The sequence below is a fragment of the Corvus moneduloides genome, chromosome 6 (assembly GCF_009650955.1).
Source record: "Corvus moneduloides isolate bCorMon1 chromosome 6, bCorMon1.pri, whole genome shotgun sequence".
NCBI lineage: Eukaryota > Metazoa > Chordata > Aves > Passeriformes > Corvidae > Corvus > Corvus moneduloides.
Window position 1 is genome coordinate 4,505,269 of NC_045481.1, and position 19,375 is coordinate 4,524,643.

General features: G+C 48.4%; 1 protein-coding gene and 1 long non-coding RNA gene across 3 annotated transcripts in view; one reads left to right on the forward strand and one right to left on the reverse strand.

The window, feature by feature from the left end:
* The window catches only part of ARMH4 (armadillo like helical domain containing 4), a 57,253-nt gene extending 46,828 nt beyond the window's left edge, over positions 1–10,425 (reverse strand). For both annotated transcript variants that reach the window (XM_032112529.1, XM_032112528.1), the window contains exons 1-4: positions 10,384–10,425; positions 3,196–4,588; positions 2,062–2,274; positions 621–839 (exon numbers count right to left, since the gene is read on the reverse strand). In XM_032112529.1, coding sequence (XP_031968420.1) covers positions 621–839; positions 2,062–2,274; positions 3,196–4,531 — 1,768 coding nt within the window. In that variant the 5' untranslated portion in view covers positions 4,532–4,588; positions 10,384–10,425. The remainder of the gene's footprint in view (positions 1–620; positions 840–2,061; positions 2,275–3,195; positions 4,589–10,383) is intronic.
* LOC116445663 lies at positions 5,679–16,262 on the forward strand. The gene is made up of 3 exons (XR_004240851.1): positions 5,679–5,767; positions 7,230–7,231; positions 16,237–16,262. It is a non-coding gene; the product is annotated as an uncharacterized LOC116445663 (long non-coding RNA).
* The last annotated feature ends 3,113 nt before the right edge of the window (positions 16,263–19,375 follow it).

A 19,375-nucleotide genomic window follows, 5' to 3' on the forward strand; every position in this document is an offset into this window, starting at 1 on the left:
CACCCCTGGAGAGCTGCCAACCTTTGCAGTAAAATACTAAGGCAAGAGAAGGTCAAGATAAAGGAAGGGGAGCAAAAATAGGCAGAAAGATTAATTCCTGCCAGGTGGTGTCAGTCCAAACACTGGAGCACAAAACTGGATGGATGAACAAGCAGAGAGGAGCTCAAGTAAGAAAAAGAGCAAGAAACAATTCTCTGCAGGAAAATTGTGGGTGAGGTGAATAGAAGACAGATCAGAGCTGCAGAGCAGCTCCAGGGCAGGATCTGCTTCACCTCAGCACCCCTTGGTGGGTGTTCCCTGGTACAGAGGCTCTGCAGTGGATGCACGCACCAGCATCAAAGGTGTGCAGAGCCAGACCCTGCTGCAACAGCAACACCACTGCTGCTCCCTAGCCAATAAAAAACCCATCCCCATCCACCACAGCCACTGGAATTGCAGGCATCCTCCAGGACACTGCTCATTGCTTGCTTCCTGTGCCTCCTGGGAGAGGACAGGTTGGTCAACAACTTTATTGGGAACAAGATGTGCACATAGGTGTGAGCCAAACTGACAAATTGGGGGCTGTCAGGGCAGGTGTGGCACTCCACAGGAGGCCACCTGCCCCTCAGTCTCAGGGGTACCTTCTGACTCCAGGCGGTCCAGCCCGTAGGTCACGGCTGTGCTGATCCTCCTCACAGAGGGAAGAGCTGTCCTCCTGACAGAGGAGGCCACTGATGCTGGCGTTACCAGGACCACAGTTCTGCTGGATGGCTCCTCTGTCTGTCCAGATGGGGTAGAAAACATCCCACCAGGGGCTGGAACAGCCTTCTCACTGGTGACCAGGATCCCATCTGTGAGATCTGCAGAAGACAGGGAACAGCAACCGTTCAGGACCACAATGTTTTAAAAAAAACCCAAGAAACTCCTTAATGAAAATTTAACTCAAAGGGAATTACCAAACTTTTGCTTCCTTCAAGATGTGATGCTGCTGTAATGAAACTTCCTCCTCAAGGGCAGCCAGCAAAAGAGGTTCCCTTTAATGAGGGGGGGGAACCCTTAAAGGTTTTAATTCCATTGCTTTGAGGACAATTCGTCACCACACCCTTGCAAGATCAGAGCACCAAGACTCCAGTTGAGAACTGAACCAAGTGACAGATCTAATAGTTCATTACAAAGATAAAAGTTGGTTGAATTTATAATTAAATCCTAGAAGCAAATTAATTAATGGAAACTGCCAGAAGAACCTTCTCCCTTTTACAAAGGGACCCTAAATTTAGAATTACAATGCAAACAGCTTTTTTCTTTTGATGTCCTGCAATATAAGAATTACCAGCAAAGCTGCCCAGCAGCAGTTTCATTACAGTGGTCCCCACTACTGCAGAAATACACTCCAGCTCAAGGCCAGCCTTGTGCTGAGGGAACCCTTGCTACACCCCTGTCAGGAAGACAGACTCCCACAGGTACCTGCCAAGGTGACACCAAGCCAGCAGGCAGCAGCTACGTGAACATGACTGCTCAAAGCATTTCTGTATGACTACATCAACCTGAGAACAATGCCCCATTCCTCAGTGAAAGTGAGTATCAGTGCAAGCTTCCACACCCAAGGGCTTGCCAGGCTCTTGCAGGAGGGTGTCTTTGCCCCACCATGGGCTCCCATGCTACCCCGATGAAGTATTTTCATCCTCTGGACTGAGCATCAGCAATCCGTGACTGCCTTGGGCTCCAGAAGTAAAAACTCTCCTTCCATAAATAAAAAAATTGCTTAAGTGTCTAAAGATTGCTAGCAAGGACAGATAAGGGGCTTGTTTGGTTTGGGGCTTTTTTTTTTTTTTTTTCAACCTCTACTCCAGCTATTTGGGGAAAAAAAATCCATATACTGGCAAGTTTCAGCATGGTGGATCTCACAGCATGGGCAGAATGCAGTGGCAGCCCAGGGCTAGAAGCAGTGTGAAGACTGTTAGCAAAAAAAAAAAAAAAGTCACTTAAATAAGGATGTTGTGTTGAGACTGGAGTGTGCAAGCCCTGACACTGGTTTCAGATATAACATCCCATCTAGTGTGAGTCCTTGAAGCAGAATCCTACCTTCTGCATCCACAGGGTTCACTGTAGAGGAAGCACCAGTTGCCACCAGCACCTCACTGGCACTCGGAGCCGTCAGCATCTGGGTGTCCTCCCCACTGTTCTCCTGAGGAAAGCTTGCAGCCCCTGTTCCCTGGGTGGCACCAGGCACCTCTGTCACAGCTGACAGAGCAGCACCAGCCTCCTGGGCAGCTGTTGTCACCTCCTGAGTAACACCTACAGCAAGAACACATGTCAGGACAAACTCACAGGACAGGAGACAGCAACAGAGCACACAGCTGAAGGAATATAAAAGGAATGTAACTCCATGCAGTAACAATTCCAGAGCCACAGTGCCAGCAGCAGGTCCAGCCAAGCATCATCAGGGCAGCCTTCAGTGACCAGCCCCCAATGAAACTTCAGCTATGCAGAAGGGTTTATTTTTGTTGCACAAGTCTTACTGACAGTGTTGTTTCCCCAACATCTGGGAAACAGCAGAGAGGGAACCTGCTGACAAGTCAAGTGCTTATAAATTAATCTAGAAATTAATCAGTCAGGTTTCAGTACCAGCCTGCAATTAGCTTCCTTTCTTTTACAGAAAAAATTAGGTATTTTGGATGCAGTGAAAGGAAATCATCCTTTTGCATCTGCAGCCAAAGAGGGAAGAATAAAGATGCCCAGCAATTAAAAAGTCCTCATCAACCTAGAAACATGTCATTGCCCAACACCTGACCAGCCTTTTTTTTTAGCACTCCCTTTATATTTTAAACACTAAGCAGGAGCACTGTCATGAAGCTGAAGGGGCCGTCTCTGGAGGTCTTTACAGGGCAAGGTGACACCATCAGCCTGTGGCAGGCTGTCCAGGAGGAGCAGCTCTGCCTACAGGTAAGAGTTGGGACAAGTACTGGACAGCCACAGCCTGGCCACCACTTCACTATGAGGGGAGGATACAACACCAGCAGTTTCTGTCATAAGGGACAGCAGCTCTCTGCACAGACCTCTTGACCTGAGCATCCTTGTAAAGCCACTTAGGGCATCAGTGGCTCACAGTCTGCTGGTACAGCTTGCTTTAAGTCCCAGAAATAAAGCACAGATTGCCAAGAGCATCCCTGCTAAACCCCCACTGAGAGGCAAGTGTCTGTAACAGGCAAGTTTTACCTTTCCATGAACTCTCCAGAGTAGGAGAGAGCTCAGGCTGGGTATCTGTCACCACAGCAGCCTCCGGCTGTGATGGAGGGACGCTTTTCTCCTCCTCTGCTGTGACTGCACTTATGTTTTCCAGTGAGCCAAGATCAGCTGTGTCTGCATCTGACAGGTTCCCAGTGTGGAAAGTGTTGCTGCTGCCTGGGGAAGTCGCAGGCAGCTCCTCGCCTTGCACTGGCACTGTGCAGTTGGTCTCCTTGGCAAGCTCTGGAGCTGGTGGAGGAGACACAGGGGAGGGCACTGCTCTTGTTGCATCTTCTTCCTCCACCACACCTTCCTCAGGGGTCTGGGATGGTTCTGTTATCCCCAGGTCCTCTGTCACCTCATGAGATAGGCCTACCCCTTGACTGATGTCCCTGAGTTTTGTGTCATCCCAGTCAGGTGGCACAGTGTCCATAGGGGGGATGGCAACAGTGCCAGCTGTAGTGGGCAGCTCTTTTTGCGTGGCACCTGTCCCTGCTTCTGGGTGAAGGGTGGCCTCAGTCACCACAAGGGGATGTTTGGCAGCCACAGATATTGGTGGAGCCAGGGCTTTCAGAGGGCTCCCTGTGTGGGCTCTCAGCATTCCCAGCTCAGAGGTCACACCCCGAGCCTGGGGAGTTGGGATGGCAGGGTGGTCACTTGCTGCTTCCCAGGTGGGAGAGCTGGGGTTCAGTGTGGGCTGGGGCACAGCTGAGGGGTGTGAGGTGCTCTCTGCTGCCTCCTCCTCCTCCTCCACAGTGGTACCAGAAAGGGTGTTTGCTGAGGGGCCAGAAGAGCTGGGCTCCACTGCCACACCACTCTCTGTGGTGGCCTCACCAACAGGACCACCAGACTCCTCCTGGACTGGAGGGCTCAGTGTGGTCACAGCTGTGGTCAGCATGGCCTTGAGTGCTTCACCCTCACCCAGCTGTGACTCTGTGGGCACCAGCTCCTCCTCATGCACAGCAGGCAGTGCCCCAGCAGAGGGGTGATCCCCCAGGCCCTGGCTGCTGGGGATGACATGGCTCAGGCTGGCAGAGAGCACTTCTCCTCCTGCAGTAAAAGCTTCATCTAAGGGTGTCCCAGATGGCTTCACTGACACTTCACATGGCTCTTCAGAAACTGTCTGCTCAGAAGGGCCCAGATTGTTTTTCAAGTCCACCACGCCTGTCCTGTCATCTTCCAGCCCATTCCCTGCCCAGGGGCCATGCTGGACCTTTGTCACATCCCACTCCTCCAGAGGCTGAGCTGCAAGGCATGGCAGGCTGGAGGACAAGAGCAGGATGCTGCAGGTGACCACACAGATGTTAAATCCTATTGATCTCCTCATGGCTGAGAGGAGATGTGTCCAGAAGCCTGCAAGGCTGACAAATCAAGAGTGCAAGACCTAGAAAGGGAAAGAGGAACCAAGATTACAAATACTCATAACCAGGGCCTAAAATAACTGGGTGACCAAGTCTATGGCCTGTTGTGAGCAGACCCCTCCTACAAAATTCCAAGCAATGAATTCCTCCATCTCTTTTACTGTTCTTAGCCTACCCTACCTGGAAATGTCAGACAAGACCAAATGTTGATCTGAAGCCCAGGACAGACCTTGCCCAGCTCTCACCCCAGCAACAGAGTGCTGTGCTCTACCCAGCAGGCATCAGACCTGCAAGCAATGCTGTGGATCAACCCATTTGTCCTAAACCAAGTCCAAAAATGACACTTGCCAGGACCATGACATCTCGGGTTTGTTATGGCCAGCCCTGTTCTGTGCATTGGCACAGGGGGAAACCAAGGAATCCGCACAGAGAACAAGATGGGTCTGTGGGGGAGAACATAGGACTGGAGCCACACCAGGAGGCTTTAGGGCTGCATCTGTGCCATGTCCTGGCTGAGGTCCTTGGCCCCACAGAGGAAGCTACAGCCCAGACAGCAGCACTGCTGCATTAGCACAGTGCCCAGGCTGCACTGCACCATGGAGGCACTTCCAGAATCACTGTGTGAGTCAAGAGTTTCCAAGGGAGCACTGAACCTGTAGCCCAGCAGTGATCCAGCCAGCTGACAGCCTGCCCCTGGCAAGCTCTGCTGCCTCCAGGCACACAGCTCCAGCATCCAGACACCTCCCTTGGGCATGTGCCTCAGTCCTGGGCTACTCCACCACTCCAGAAGACCATCCCATCCAAGGCCCCACTCGTCCCATGTGGGACAGCTGCTCACACCAGTCCCATGCACACAGCAAACATCCCTCTGTCACACAGCAGAGGCGGCTGGTCACAGGCACAGTCAAGCCCTACTGCAAGGGCCTCCAGCCATCAGCAGCTTCACATGCTTTGTCTCATGTGTTTCTCCAGTTCTGTGGCCAGCTCTGGGGCCCCCAACATGAGAAAGGCATCAACCTGTTAGAATGAGTCCAGAGAAGAACCACCAAGTTGATCACAGGGCTGGAGCACCTCTACTATGGACACAGGCTGAGAGAGTTGGAAGCTGGAGAAGAGAAGGTTCCAGGAAGACCTCAGAGCAGCTTCCAGTGCCTAAAGTAGCTCCAAGAGAGCTGAAAAGGGACTTTGGAAAAGGTCATGGAGTGACAGAGCAAGGAGGAATGGCTTTCACCTGACAGAGTAGGTTTAGATAGGATATTAGGAAGAAATTCTTAACTGAGGGTGGGGAGGCCCTGGCACAGGGTGCCCAGAGAAGCTGTGGCTGCCCCATCCCTGGCAGTGTTCCAGGCCAGGTTGGACAGGGCTTGGAGCAACCTGGAATAGTGGAAGGTGTCCCTACCCACAGCAAGGGGTGGAATGAGGTGAGATTTTATCATTCACAAGTGAACTGCTCGTACCTTTGGGCTGCAGGACTAATAATAGTAAAGGAAAGAAGTTGGGGTTGTCAGAACCACCCCTCAGTCTTCCAAAGAAGAGCAATGGTCACCCTGTGCAGTCTTGCTGCTCACAGGCACCAGGATAAATCCTAAACCTGCCACACTCCTCATTTCCCCACCCAAACAGCACTTACAGGAGTATTACTCACATTTGTACCCACAGAGTGCAGCAACACAGCTCAGAGTCAACCACTGCAGGCTCCAGCATCTGGCTGAGCCTTCAGGGCACACTGAGTCACTTTTTCCATTCTCCCTGAAGCCTCATCCCAGCAGTTTGAGCTGCTGCAATAATTCCCCATCACAGGCCACACACATGCACCAGGTGCTCAGGGACAAGCAGAAGCCACCAAAAACCTCCTCACCAGCCTAGATACCTTCCACTTTATTTTTAGCATCTTCTATCTCTGAAGGATGGGTGGCCACCCATCTATTTTCTCTATTCCCCCCATCAAAAAATAGCTGAAAACTGACAATATTTAGCTCTTCTTCCAGGCTAATTCTTTATTCACTTTTGTAATTAAAAAGCACAAAGAATATATTATTCAAGTTAAATTGTTAGTGCCTAACTACATTCATCTGACTTACCATGCAGCTGAATATAAATCACATTCACCTCACACCCCTTTAACAAGTGCCTGTTAAGATCAGGCATACTGAAACATCAAGAAGTTGGGGTTTTTTTTTTTTCTATTTAAAAAATAGTTTGGCTCTAAATACAACTTCTCAAGAAGTCAGGAGCCTTTAGGTGGCACAAATGCTTTCTGCAGTGCTTAAAGCTAAACAGAACTCCAGCTGCACTAGAAAAGCACTTCTCTTGCAGTCATACACATTATACATATGTATATACACATCTGTACAGATAGTTTGTAGCTTTCTAGCTCTAGGCTCTCCACTAGCCCAAGACATTCAGAATGTGATTAGGAGAAAAACTAAAATGTTTATCTCCTCCCAACAAGCTTATTCCATCTTTACTAGCACCTTTCCTCCTTCTGGCTGGTAGATAATGTGGGCACTCAGTACCAGCCTGATAAAAGAATTCCTGGAATCCTTTGGGCAGCCTCATATTGTTTCCCCCAGTCTGAAAAGCCCTGCTGGCCATAATCCTACATTTCTATAGGGCAAAAATCATATTAGAGTGTTATTTGCTCCGGAAATCCACAACAACCAGATGTAAGCTAACCTAGACTTTCACACTCAGTGAAAGCAGGAGATAGCGGCATGGAGCTTGCTGCAGGATAATGGCACAGGTTCAAACTTCAAAGAAGATTAGTCAGGGCTTAAGATCTACTTAGCTTTAGGAAGAGGCTGGATTAGCGAGTGTATGAACAGCAGTGACCTGGCTATCTCCTTAAGCAGAGTTTGACACCTTGCTGTAGCACTTCCACTGAATGCAGAAGCTGCAGGTACCTGGCTGCAGAGCAGTTTGCTCCTCAAGCCACACTGAGTTATACATTTATCCTCCCATCTGGCTATTTTTATAGTCAGCCTGCTCTCCAGCCTCAGCCAGGCGATAAAAGCAGGCTGGAACACACTGCCCTGACCAAGCACCTCCTCTGTAGTAAGCCTGAGCTTTTCTCTTACCAGCCTGAAGGTAGTACCTCAATATTTCATGCTGCAGGAACTCCTCGTCCCCAGATTTCACCTGGCATCCTCAGAGCTGAAGCCCTGGAGGCAGCTGCCAAGCACTGGCCAGGCTCTCAGTGGAAAACTAATCCTTGCTTCCAATAGGAAGCACACACTGAGGGCAAGAGACAGTGCCAGCTACTTCCCCTGCACTTAATAACACCAAATCCCAGGAGATGCAGTTCCTCCAGCCGCAAAGGCAGCGCAACTGCAGGCAGCCAGGGAGCTTTATCTTTAGCATGGAAAATAATAACTTTTCTTTTAACACCTCGTAGGCTGGAAAATAACACAAAGGACTGCTGGGCTGAAAACAAGGGCCAAAAACGGGGCATCTCCAGGAGCTACCCACAAGAATAAGAACCACCTACCTCAGTGGGGAAGTCAGGAAGCTGAGGGACAATAAACATAAATTGGTCACCAGCTGAAGCAGTCTCAGTTGGATCTTTCTGAGCCAGGCTGCTTCCCTGCTCCATACAATTAGCACTTGCAATAGTTCTTAAACCATTAAGCCCTCTGAATTCTGGAGACCTGTTTGAAACCAGCTCTTGGGGGGACCAACAAAAGCCAGCTCAGAAGGAGCCCCAGCCTGTTATGGTCACTCCAACAGGGCAGGCTTGCAGGGGACCAGCACAGAACAGAGCAGATGTCTCTCCTTCAATAGCCGTTCCTTGCATGGACCAGTGGTTTATGGACACATGCTGCAAAGGATTAAACTCCCCCCTGTGTCCCAGCTGTGTGCAGCTACTCCCTCAGAGAGCTTTTTAAGAGTTTCACCCAGCCAGTTAACTTAGAGAAACGCCCCCCACCCCCCCCCCCCCAAAAAAAAAGTTAGCTGTTATTTTCTGTCTTTGGCAAGTTATGGTTATGTAGCCAAATTGTTGAAACAGTGAGGGGGAAAAACAGTATCGAGTTTTCAACTCTAATTAATAACTCTGCCCTAACAATCCCTCTGATACAGGGAGGACACTCACTTGCAAGATGAAGTGGCTGCACGCATCAAAGCGGAGAGCACAGGACATGAACAGGTGAGCCCCAGACAAATCTCTGTCTTGCCTTTGAGCACAGCTTCTCACATCTCCAAGCACAAGCTTGGTGTCAGCCTGGGCTGTGCTCAGCTCCGCAATTCACCTGACAATTGATAAGGGAACCAGACAAAAAAGCTGCAAGTCTTTTAATGTGAAAATGTAGCCAAAACATACAAGTCAAACAACTGCCAGCCGCCAAGTGCTCTGTTACAGGGTGCTAATGTATGCCATCCAAGCCTCATTACTTGTGCTGAATACAAAAGGCAGCACATAATACACTGCAGAGCTCCAACTCCTACTTTTGTGCACAAGCCCAGAAAAATTCCTTCATCTCATCTTGCTTTATGTCCTTGCCCAGTTCAACCGAGTGAATTGGTGAGCTAATGCTTTTACAGCACATACTTCAGGGAAACAGACCTCAACCAGTTCGATCACCTCCAACAGCGACACGACTCTACACCAGCCACCAACACGAAGTCAGGTGAGAAAAATTATGTTGAGACAAGCACACATCAGAGGGGCGTATCCTCCCCTACCCTTGAGGATGCATCCTTACAAGCAAACAAATGAGATATTGATATTCTGTAAGGCCAGCTTCCTACCAGTCCCAGTGAGAAACCTTAATACATAACACACCACCTCCACTTCCAGCCTCGGCATTCCAGCAGTAGTTTCTTCGGGGAGCCAGAGACACAACGTGTTTTAGGCATTATTCCCCCAACCACCAAGCGATCACTTGCTTTGTTCAGAACAGCACACGGACTACCTATGGAAATCCCTACTTGGATTTGCGAGTAAAAGCTGCATAGTTCTCTGTGGCTTCTGACCCGTGCTAGGTCCCCGGCACCACAGAAGTCTAAGGTCTACCAAATTCCTGAGGGATTAAGATAGGGAGGAGGGGGTGTTTAAGAATGAGGTCAAAGGGTGCAGCAGTTTTCAAGCAGGAGAAGGACAGAAATGCTGCTCCCCAGCCCGCCTGGGAGCAGAGGGATAGCTACTCGGATTCCAATCAGCAAGAAACGCTCCACAATTTCAGCGCCTCACCTAACGCTGACACACAGCAGAGCTGGAGGATCATGAGTCCCTGCAGGTGAAGGTTTAAGAGCAGATTAAATGCACCTTGTCAGGCCCTTTTGGCTCGGGCGGAACCTGCGTGGGGTCCAGGGAATGGGATTAGGGCTAGCTCAAGGCTTGATTACACCCAGCACGCCGGGCACACGTCCATCTCCCCGTCTTCCTTAGTCATATTCACAGGTGACTTTACACCACAGAAGTGCATCCTTTCCCCACCCGGCAGGGGATCAAGTGCGAACAAGGGTCCGGAGATTCCTCCTGCCCAGGCCCGCGACAGGACAGAGGAACAGCGGCGGTCACCCCCAAACCACCCCCGCGAGAAACACACACCCATTCCCAAAGATATTCCGAGCGAACCCACCGGGACCCCCATCCCGGCAGGACCGCACCCCCCGCTCGCCCCGCTGCCCCTTCCCCATCCCCCGGGGCTGCAGGGACCAGCCGCTCGCCGGGAACAAAGAGCCGAACCGAGGATGCGCTGCCCCGCGGGCAGCCGAGCATCGTCGGAAAAAACCCGAATCGATTCAAAACGCAGGAGTCCTGGGCAAACGCGGCACGGGGGTGCGGTGCCGGCTGGGTGCGTGTGTGTCCCGGCCTCACCTGGCTCCCGCCGCCGCCGCCCGGTGCCTCGCTCCCCCAGCCCCGCGGCCGCACGGGCGGAGCGGAGCGGGCCGCCCACCGGCGGGCGGTGTCGGGGGCCGGCCCGCTCCGCCCGACCGCCGGTCCCCGCCTGCCCCTGGTGGGCTTCGTGCTCCTCGGCACCCGCGTTTGCCGTTTGCTCCTTCTCCAAAGGGAAGTTTGAGCATCCAAGCCCTCAGCCCCCGCAGCTAGTTCTTCCTCAGTGCCGGACCCGAGGAGCTGCCGCTCTTCGCTTACAAGGGGCTGTAACAACAAGGCCTACGGCACCCTTAGTAGTTTTCCATCTATTACAGGTTCTCCTCCAGTGTTTTCAGCTGCAGAGGTCACCTTCCCCTAATACTCCCTCTGCAAAGGAGAACAACTTCTTAAATAAGAACACGTGAATCAGAAGAGCTTAGTTCAATTCCCCTTTTTTGGATGCTTTGTTTTAAGCACCTATTTGGCCAGGACAGGTAAACAGTTCTGCTAGTGCTTTCCTCCTCCCACCCATTTTTTTTCCCCAACAAACCCCCCATAACTAACAAGAAAACCTTTACACCATCACGTCCTTGCTCACACATCAATTCACTTTACCAAAGAGCAACTCAGAAGCCCCATACCTTGACTCCAAACCCAAAAGGTGAGACCAGCTCAGCTTCCTCTCACTCCCCTAAGCCCAGTATCAGGGGCACCACAAGGTCTCTGCTGCACACAGAGGGTTTTATACGCCCTCTCAGGCGGTGACTCATTCAGAGTGGGGCTGCAGCAGGTGCAAAGCGTTTGAGCTGGGCAGGGACAGGTGAGGAGAGACCATAATGATTTCTCACAGGAAGCAATGACCGGGATGGAGGGATTTTTGGGGGGTGGAATTGATAGGAAGGAATAGAGGGAAGGTATAGGACAGGTGAATTAAAATCTTGACTTCCTTATGAACATGCCAGGTCTGCCACACGAAGCAAATCAGTGAATCCTCCAGTTATGACAACAAACTATAAAATAAACTCTTCCTTTTTTCCACACAAAGTGAGATGTAACCTGCTGGCACAGGTCACTCAGCTCTTTAGATAAACAACATAGCTGATGGAAGAAAATGAGATATTCCTTATCAACAGATTGTTCATTATTTTTTCTGTTCGTTGTGCTACTGGTAATAACATTTATATTAGTGATTTGCTCTCTTTGTGTCTCTAAACACACCCCAAAGTTTTACCTGTTTAATTTTAGAGAAACACTGTGTTTTCTACTGGATTTCAACCAAACTGGATTCAACCCAATTCATTTGGTTGTAGCACCGTGCGTCCAATATTAAAACTTCCAAAAGACAGATTTGTTGCAAGTTAGGGCAATTTTTTTCGGGGAAATATTGCTAACCCCTGCATGAGTTGAAAATAAAAGTGTTGAAGTGCCTGTATCAGCAATAAAGACAGCCAGTGACAAAAGGCATCAGAAAGAACTTCAGAGTTAGGCCTGGGGGAGGAAATGGTCACACAAAACAGTGGGGAAAGTCCCCTCTGGCTGTGCCTCTCTGAACTGTAAAATCTGGGAAAATTATTCATTAATCAATATTTCTAGTGCTGCAGCATCTTCATAAATAAAATACAAATATGTGAAAAGAAAGGATGTTGCCTTTCTCCTCTAAGGGAGATGGGGTGGGAGGGAATGAAGAGGTAAGAGCATTTTTCATGCCATTTTAAACACCATTAACTCCCGGGTTAGGGACTCAACACTCTTCACAGGTTCAACTTCAGTCCTGGCCAACTCATTTTGGCCAAGAGCTCTGGCTGAGAAGAGGGGGTGGCTCAGCCGTGCAGGAGGTGCCACCTCCCAAGTTAATGGTGCAGCCAGATTTTCCAGGAAACCAAAATCAATTCTCAAGGACAGCACTGCACCTTGTTGTGGGTTTGGGATTGATTCCCAAGATGTTCAGCTGTTCAGTGTGTGGGGAGAGGGGCAGGATGACAGAGACCACCCCAGCAGAAATCAGAGCCCTCAGGGATGAGTCCAGGGGCTGGGCTTCAGCGGCTGCACAATTTCCCCCTAACAGCTGACCTGGGATTCAGAACAAGGGATCTCCAAGTAGAAGATGTCCCTGCCCATGGCAAGGGGTTGGAATAAGATGATTTTTAAGGTTCCTTCCGACACAAACCACTCTATGATAGTGTTTTCAACCCCTTTTCTCTCTAACCTTTACAATTATTGGGAAAGTTAGTTAAAATGTAAAGCGTGTGTATCGGATGATTTACTGTTCTCTAAGGATGCAGAGCACTTAATAGACTGGAGAGGTTTCCACTTCCCCCTTGCCATCAACTCTGAACCCAGATTGGCACCGTGTCCTCTCAAGGTTAAATATTTCACTTAGAAGCACTGTAACCAAAATATCTGGTTATCTGTGGTTTTTTCCCTGCCTAAAATTGCACATTCCCCATACGCTGCAAGTTTCTCTACCCCGCATAACCTGCCAAAATCAGAGGCTTCTGCGTTATCAACAAAAATATCTGCAGACTGAAAGAAAGAGGCATGATGAAAGAAGCAGAAATCAGAAATCACCAGAGAGCACTCTTTTGTTATTCCTTTCTATGGTTTATTAGTTGTAAATACTGATTTTTAACTCAGATCAGTATGCCATGGAGCATACATGTAACCAAGCAAAACAGGCCCCACTTCCACAGCACGATAACAAACATCCATGCCTCTCCCCTCTTACCCTTGCTCTGGGTTGAGACACTTCAGTGCAATCCTCTATTGGTCTTGTCCTTCAGGAATTCCCACCTGAGGTGAATTCAGAGACTAAATTTGGATGTAAACAGGTTCATTCTTCCATGCAGGTAGCGTAGCTGGGAAAGAGCGGCACTCATGTCCCATTCTCAGCCCTGCCTTGTTAGAGGACTTTCAAAACTGAATTTCACTGCTCTCAGCCTCCACTTCTTCTGTAAAATAACGATACCTAATTTTTGTAAGAGCCTCTTGTAAAATCTGTGTATTGTTATAGCAGCCAGCTCTGTTGTACAAAGTAATGATACATCAGATTCTTTTCAAAGGTGATATTCCTGTCGCAGTCTTATTGCAGAACCCAAAAAGTACCAATAGCATGTCCTAATTAAGAGACTAGGTCACATAAAAATTTATATGAAGATATATTTTGCCTGTATAAAATGAACTAAAAAAATCATTGTCCTGACAGCAGAATGCTGCTCCTTATGCTGCTACTCCTGGCACCTGTGAGGAGATGTATCAGCCATCCTAAGTATGTCAGGACATGCCACAGAAGGTAAAGGCAATTTTAAAATAGTTACCGTTAATTTTGCTGCTGAATAACTTTCCCAAATTGAATATTGGGGACATCCAGCACACAAATCAGTGCACATGTCCATCACACAAATCAGTGCACATCTCCATCACAAGACTCACCTGTACACCAGCTGGTAGCATCCGTTTTAAGGGGGCTCTCTCTTCCCACTAAACAGCAGTCACTGGAATGGAGTAGCCATGAGTCTAATTCAGGGAAAGTGAGAACAGCTCCCCCTGTTACAGAGAGGGAAGTTTGTTTAAAACAACTCCACTTTGAAAAAGTTTGTGACCAACAAATTGTATTGAATGTAATCCTGTTAAGGACGAACAGATTTCTTCTTCCTCCAACAGCAAACCTGATAAATGTCAACTGCAATTAAAACTCAGTCAGGAGAATCAACTTGGATTCCTTTCATCCATGTATCTCACCGCTGGCACTAACAGGAAATCTAGGCAAGGCCAGGTGATGCCAGTGCAGCCCCACTGCTGGCTGGGATTTACAGTAATCAAGGAGGCACAGGATCCAGCTTCTGCTTCCCAGCTCTCGTGTTTCTGAAGTGCTCACAGAGCAGGAAAGCCGTAAGAACTTATTTTTGTCACTAAAGTCAGCAGATGTGACTTGGAGAGCACACAGAGCCCAGATCTGCTGAGTAGGAAATGCCATTTTTACACTCTCACTCTTCAGAGTAGAACCAGGCTTCTGCTGACTGGCCCAAGGTCACTGGAATCCGTTGCAGTTGCTCTGGGAATCCAGCCCGGGAGGACCGATGCTCACATCCATAATGGAATCACTGTACAGCCCCAGCTCTTCTTCATATCCTTCGACAAAATCGATTCAGTTAATGCCAAGGTACACCACATATTACAATTTTCCCAGAGATAAAGTGCTGAGGAAGCCATCCACGTGCATATTGGAGTCTCAGCTAAAACATGAACCATCTGTCAAGTCTCTTGGATATTTTTCCCCCCGTCCTACACACTCCACTACAAAGTTAGGCTGACAATAAAATAAAGCACTGGACCCACCACCCCAAAGCAGGCTGACCCTAAGCCCTGCTCTGACATTAAATCCTCAACTTCACAGAATCACAGAAACAGAGAATCATATAGGTTGGAACAGATCTCCAGGATCATTGAGTCCAACCTCCATGATCTGAAATATAATACCCAGAGGGTATTATAATTATATTGTTCACATAATACCCAGAGTGACTTTAGAAACTTCAGATTTCTTTTGCTTTTCAAAACTTGAGGTTAAATTAAACCACTGAATCCACAGGTTTTAGTACTGCCACTCCATCCCTCACAGTACAGCCCTTTCTAAAATAGCATTGAGGGGCTGAAAGCCCTCACCATAGGGACTTTTGGGGTCTTTCCCATGGATAACACATGGAATTGGGATTCTCGGGTGGGAGGAGCACTGTGTTTTAGAGTGAAACAGCAGTGCTCCAGACACCACCAGTGTTTTCATTACTCCCCTTGAGGATGTTTAAGAGCAGAGAAATACACATTTTTGTTTTGCAAACATTCAAATCAATTAAGCCAAAATCCTACAGCAGGACCCAGATCCAGAAATTAACAGAACCCCAAGCAGTGGGTTTTCCTTCTCAGTGTCCTTTCAGAGAGCTGATAAGTGGGTCCCTTGAATCCATGTGCTAGGAAAAGGTGAGGAAGCTCTCTGCGATCTCCAGAAGGTCTAAAGCTGGCCCTAAGTATGCAGTTCCTTGGTTTTGTGAGGAAGGGATGGGTACGTGCCCCCGTTAGCCTGCGCACAGAGATTAGGGAGGCTTAGAAGCGAGTACACAGATTAAGCCAGCCAATGCAGGGACACAGAAGACTGTTTATTTTCTGACCAATTAAAAATAATAATGCTTTGCTGTTGAAATATGCCTGGGTCCAGCTGAAATCCGAGTCTCTGCAGGGGTCCAGGCAGGCATTTTGGCTTTCAAGGGAGCGGAGTATTAGCTGGGCGTGCTGCTCCGTGCCGTAGCCACGCAGCGTTTGTGCTGCAGGACACATTCCTTTATGTTTGCAACGTTTGCAAGTGCTCCGCGGGGATTAATTCAGCTGAGAGCTGCCTGTTTCGGGGCGAGTACAGAAAAGTGATTTTCTTTATGAAAAACGTTCCCTTTTAACCCTCCGGGCGGGTTCTGCCTCTGCCACCTCGAGGCAGCGGCGCGGAGGAGGGAGCAGCGCTGCGCTGTGACAATGACGTGTCTGCAGGACATCCGAAAGGGTCTTTCTTCTGCCAGTGGCTTGAATACCAACAGGATCTTGAAAAAGAAAAAGGGGAGAGAAAAAGGACTGCATTAGGCAAAAAGAACTGTCCTACAAATTTTATTTTGTTGGAGCGATTCCAGTGGAGGCCACCGAGATGATCAGAGGGATGGAGCAGCACTGCTATGAGGAAAGGCTGAGAGAATTGGGATTGCTCAGCTGGAAAAGAAAAGAGAAGGCTTGGGGGTGACCTAATTGTGGCCTTCCACTGCTTTAACATAGCTGAGAGAAAGTTGGAGAGGGACTTTTTATAAGGGCATGGAGTGACAGGACAAGGGGGAATAGCTTCAAACTGAAAGAGAGTAGGTTTAGATTACTTACTAGGAAGAAATTCCTGGCTGTGAGGGTGGTGAGGCACTGGCACAGAGAAGCTGTGGCTGCCCCATCCCTGGAAGTGTTCCAGGCCAGGTTGGATGGGGCTTGGAGCAACCTGGGATAGTGGAAGGTGTCCCTGCCCATGGCAGGGGGTGGAACTAAATGAGTTTCAAGCTCCCTTCCAACCCAAACCAGTCTATGATTCTATGATATAAGAGTTTTCACTGATTTCAATGGACTGCTGTTAATATCTTGTATTTTTATGCCCTTATGTGACCTCTTCCTTGCCTGTCAGAGGTAGCACCGCTCTCAAGAGTTGCATGAACTGGCTGCACTCAGGGAATAATTTCTTACTGTGTTATGGAAATCCTGCTTTTCACTCTGCTGGACATTCTGCTTACGAGCTGGCTTAATTGTCCCACCATCTCCTTAGACTTTGAATAATTATCTCCATTTATATTGTTATCCTGAATGTATTTATAGCCTGATTCTTTCGGGTTAGCATCACCATCTGTTTCTCCAACAGTCACATATTTGGGGGAGAGCGAGTGCTCTTCACATTATGCAAGCAGCTTCCTTGATTAAACCAGCCCGGCGTGGATAGATTTTGTTATGAAACCCTGGCACATCTCTAACTCTCTGGCTCTTATTATCAATAACTCTGAAAAGACCATCCATTAAATTAAGCCACTTTAAAGCTGCAGCTTGCATTTCAGAACTCGTGTTAACTGTGATTGATTAACGTAATTTAAGAGGAGATTTCCAATGGACTATAAAGACGGTGATGTGATTAGCAGGAAACTCTGATCATTCCTAACTCAGGGATAGTACATTCAGGAGGAAGCCATGGGCTGTGGATTTCAAGTAGGGCTCCTGATTTTTGCAAGACATATCTAAGCAGTCATTTTACATAAAACATTATATTAAAAACATAAGCATAGTGCTGTAAATAGGTAATTGCAGCATGGTAAGATATCATAAATGGGTGAGATCTGGGGATGAAAACAGATCATGCAAACATCATGCTTAGACTTTAATCATATACTATCTAAATTACTCCAATTTTTAGACCTGAAGTATTTCAAGAGCAACAACATTAAGTATAGTACATTATGTATAAGACCCCTATCATGGAGATACTCAGGAGGATTTTACAGAATTTGAGAGAATGAATATTCACCCTCCAGTGAGAGCATATTCTCACCAGGCACAGTGACTGCACAGCTTCCCTGGGCTGTCCTTGAACAGCCAGGGCAGACAGCACTCCAGGAAGCAACTTATCACAGAATCATGGAATACCAGGTTGTAAAGGATCTCAAGAATTATCTGACCCAACTTTTCTTGGCAAAATCACAGTTGAAACAAGACGGTCCAGCACCCTGTGCAGCTGAATTTTAAAGTGTCCAATGTTGAGGGATCCACAATTTCCCTGGAGAGATTATTCCAATGTCTGATTGTTCTCATTGTGAAAAATTTACCTTGTGTCTAATCAGAATCTCTCCAGCAGCACTTTGGAAATTCTGGGATTGTTTCCCTGAGAGAAAAACTAAACACAGAAAAGTTTCTTGAATATAATTCCTGTCTCAGTCAGGTGTAATTACCACTGAGTGCATATTCTTGGTGCACTGGGGAATTGCTCAAACATGGCAGAGTTAAGGTTCTGTTGTGGAAATGACATTTGAACATATTTTCATGCCTCGTTGTTTGCATATCCTTTAAAGTTCAGCTGCATTTCCATGTTCTGGAAGGCCATAAAATACTAACCATAAAAAATAACTTAAAAGGCCGTTAAAAACATAAAACCACACAAAATCATAAGGCAAGTTGAACTCGGTGTCACAATGTTTAATTGCTGCAGGGTTTTGTTTGTTTATTTTTTCATGTGTCAGCACTCTCCACTGCTGCCTTGGCAATGAACCCTCCTCCTCCTCCAGAATTCACTGGGTGTGTGCTGGTCCCATCACTGTTTCTGTATCTCACATCACCACTACAGCCTTGTCCTTGCTCCTCAGTTTCCCTCTCCTAGGAGAGGCTGGGAAGCTGGTGATGGGCTGTTTGAAGAGTGCCTGGGCTCGTACTGAGCTGTGGGATGGTGCTTGAAGGAGAGATAGCAGGGCTTTATGAGGGATGTAAAGGGCTTTGAGAGGAGTCTCCCCCGAGTTTGTCACTGCAGAGTTCCCCTTCTTCGCACCCTTCCTGCATTCCCTCTGCACTGCCTGGATTCCTTGTATGTCCTCCAAGAACCCTTCCAGGATGCCCCATCTGCTTCAGCTCCCCCAGTCTGCACTCCTGCTCCACACACACCTGGACCTTCTCTTCTCAACGCTGTCTCTTGACCCCACTTTGTCACCTTGGTGACTTTAGGGTGACCAGAAGGGGGGAACACGGTGAGGCTGTGACAGGAGCAACAGGGAAAGCATTTGTGCAGAGCTGCTAGCCCATGGGCTAGAGCGGGGGTTGGCCCAGGCGACACAGCAGATGGTGGCAGCGACAGCTTTCAGCGTCTCACATCACTCCCACTCATCATCCGACTCCCACACACCTCCACCTTCAGGGACTGCAAATAGAAAGTGTGGACGTGGGACAAGCAGCACTGCTGGCAGAGTGGAAAGCACAGCAAAAAGAACAGCATCCACAAACTGCTGTAGGAGCCACAGGTCAGGGGGCTTGGGTTCAGTGACAACAGAGCACAGCGGTGTCACCACAGCCTTCCCTGAAATCCTCTGCCTTCATTAGCACCCTTTTCCTCCCCTGCATAAACCCTCTGGCTCTCAGCCTGGCCTGTCTGGCAATGAGCAAATGTCTAGACCCAACTCCCCAGCTAATTGCTTTTTCAATGCTTATTTTACTTCCTTGGTCTTGTGCACTTTGCTGAAATAAATACCCAAGACACAACTTTTGGGGGTGTGAGCAGGGCCACAGTTACACTCCTGGATATAACAACTGCCTGAAGAGCAGCTGGTTTTACAGGTGTGGTTATTGTGGGGAAGGGGAAGATTGGCAGAGGAAAGAAGATGGTTGTTGGGAGTGGGGCAAGTGCTACCTTAGGAAACTCTTCCTCAAGTGATCCCAAATTTTCATTACACTGACCAAA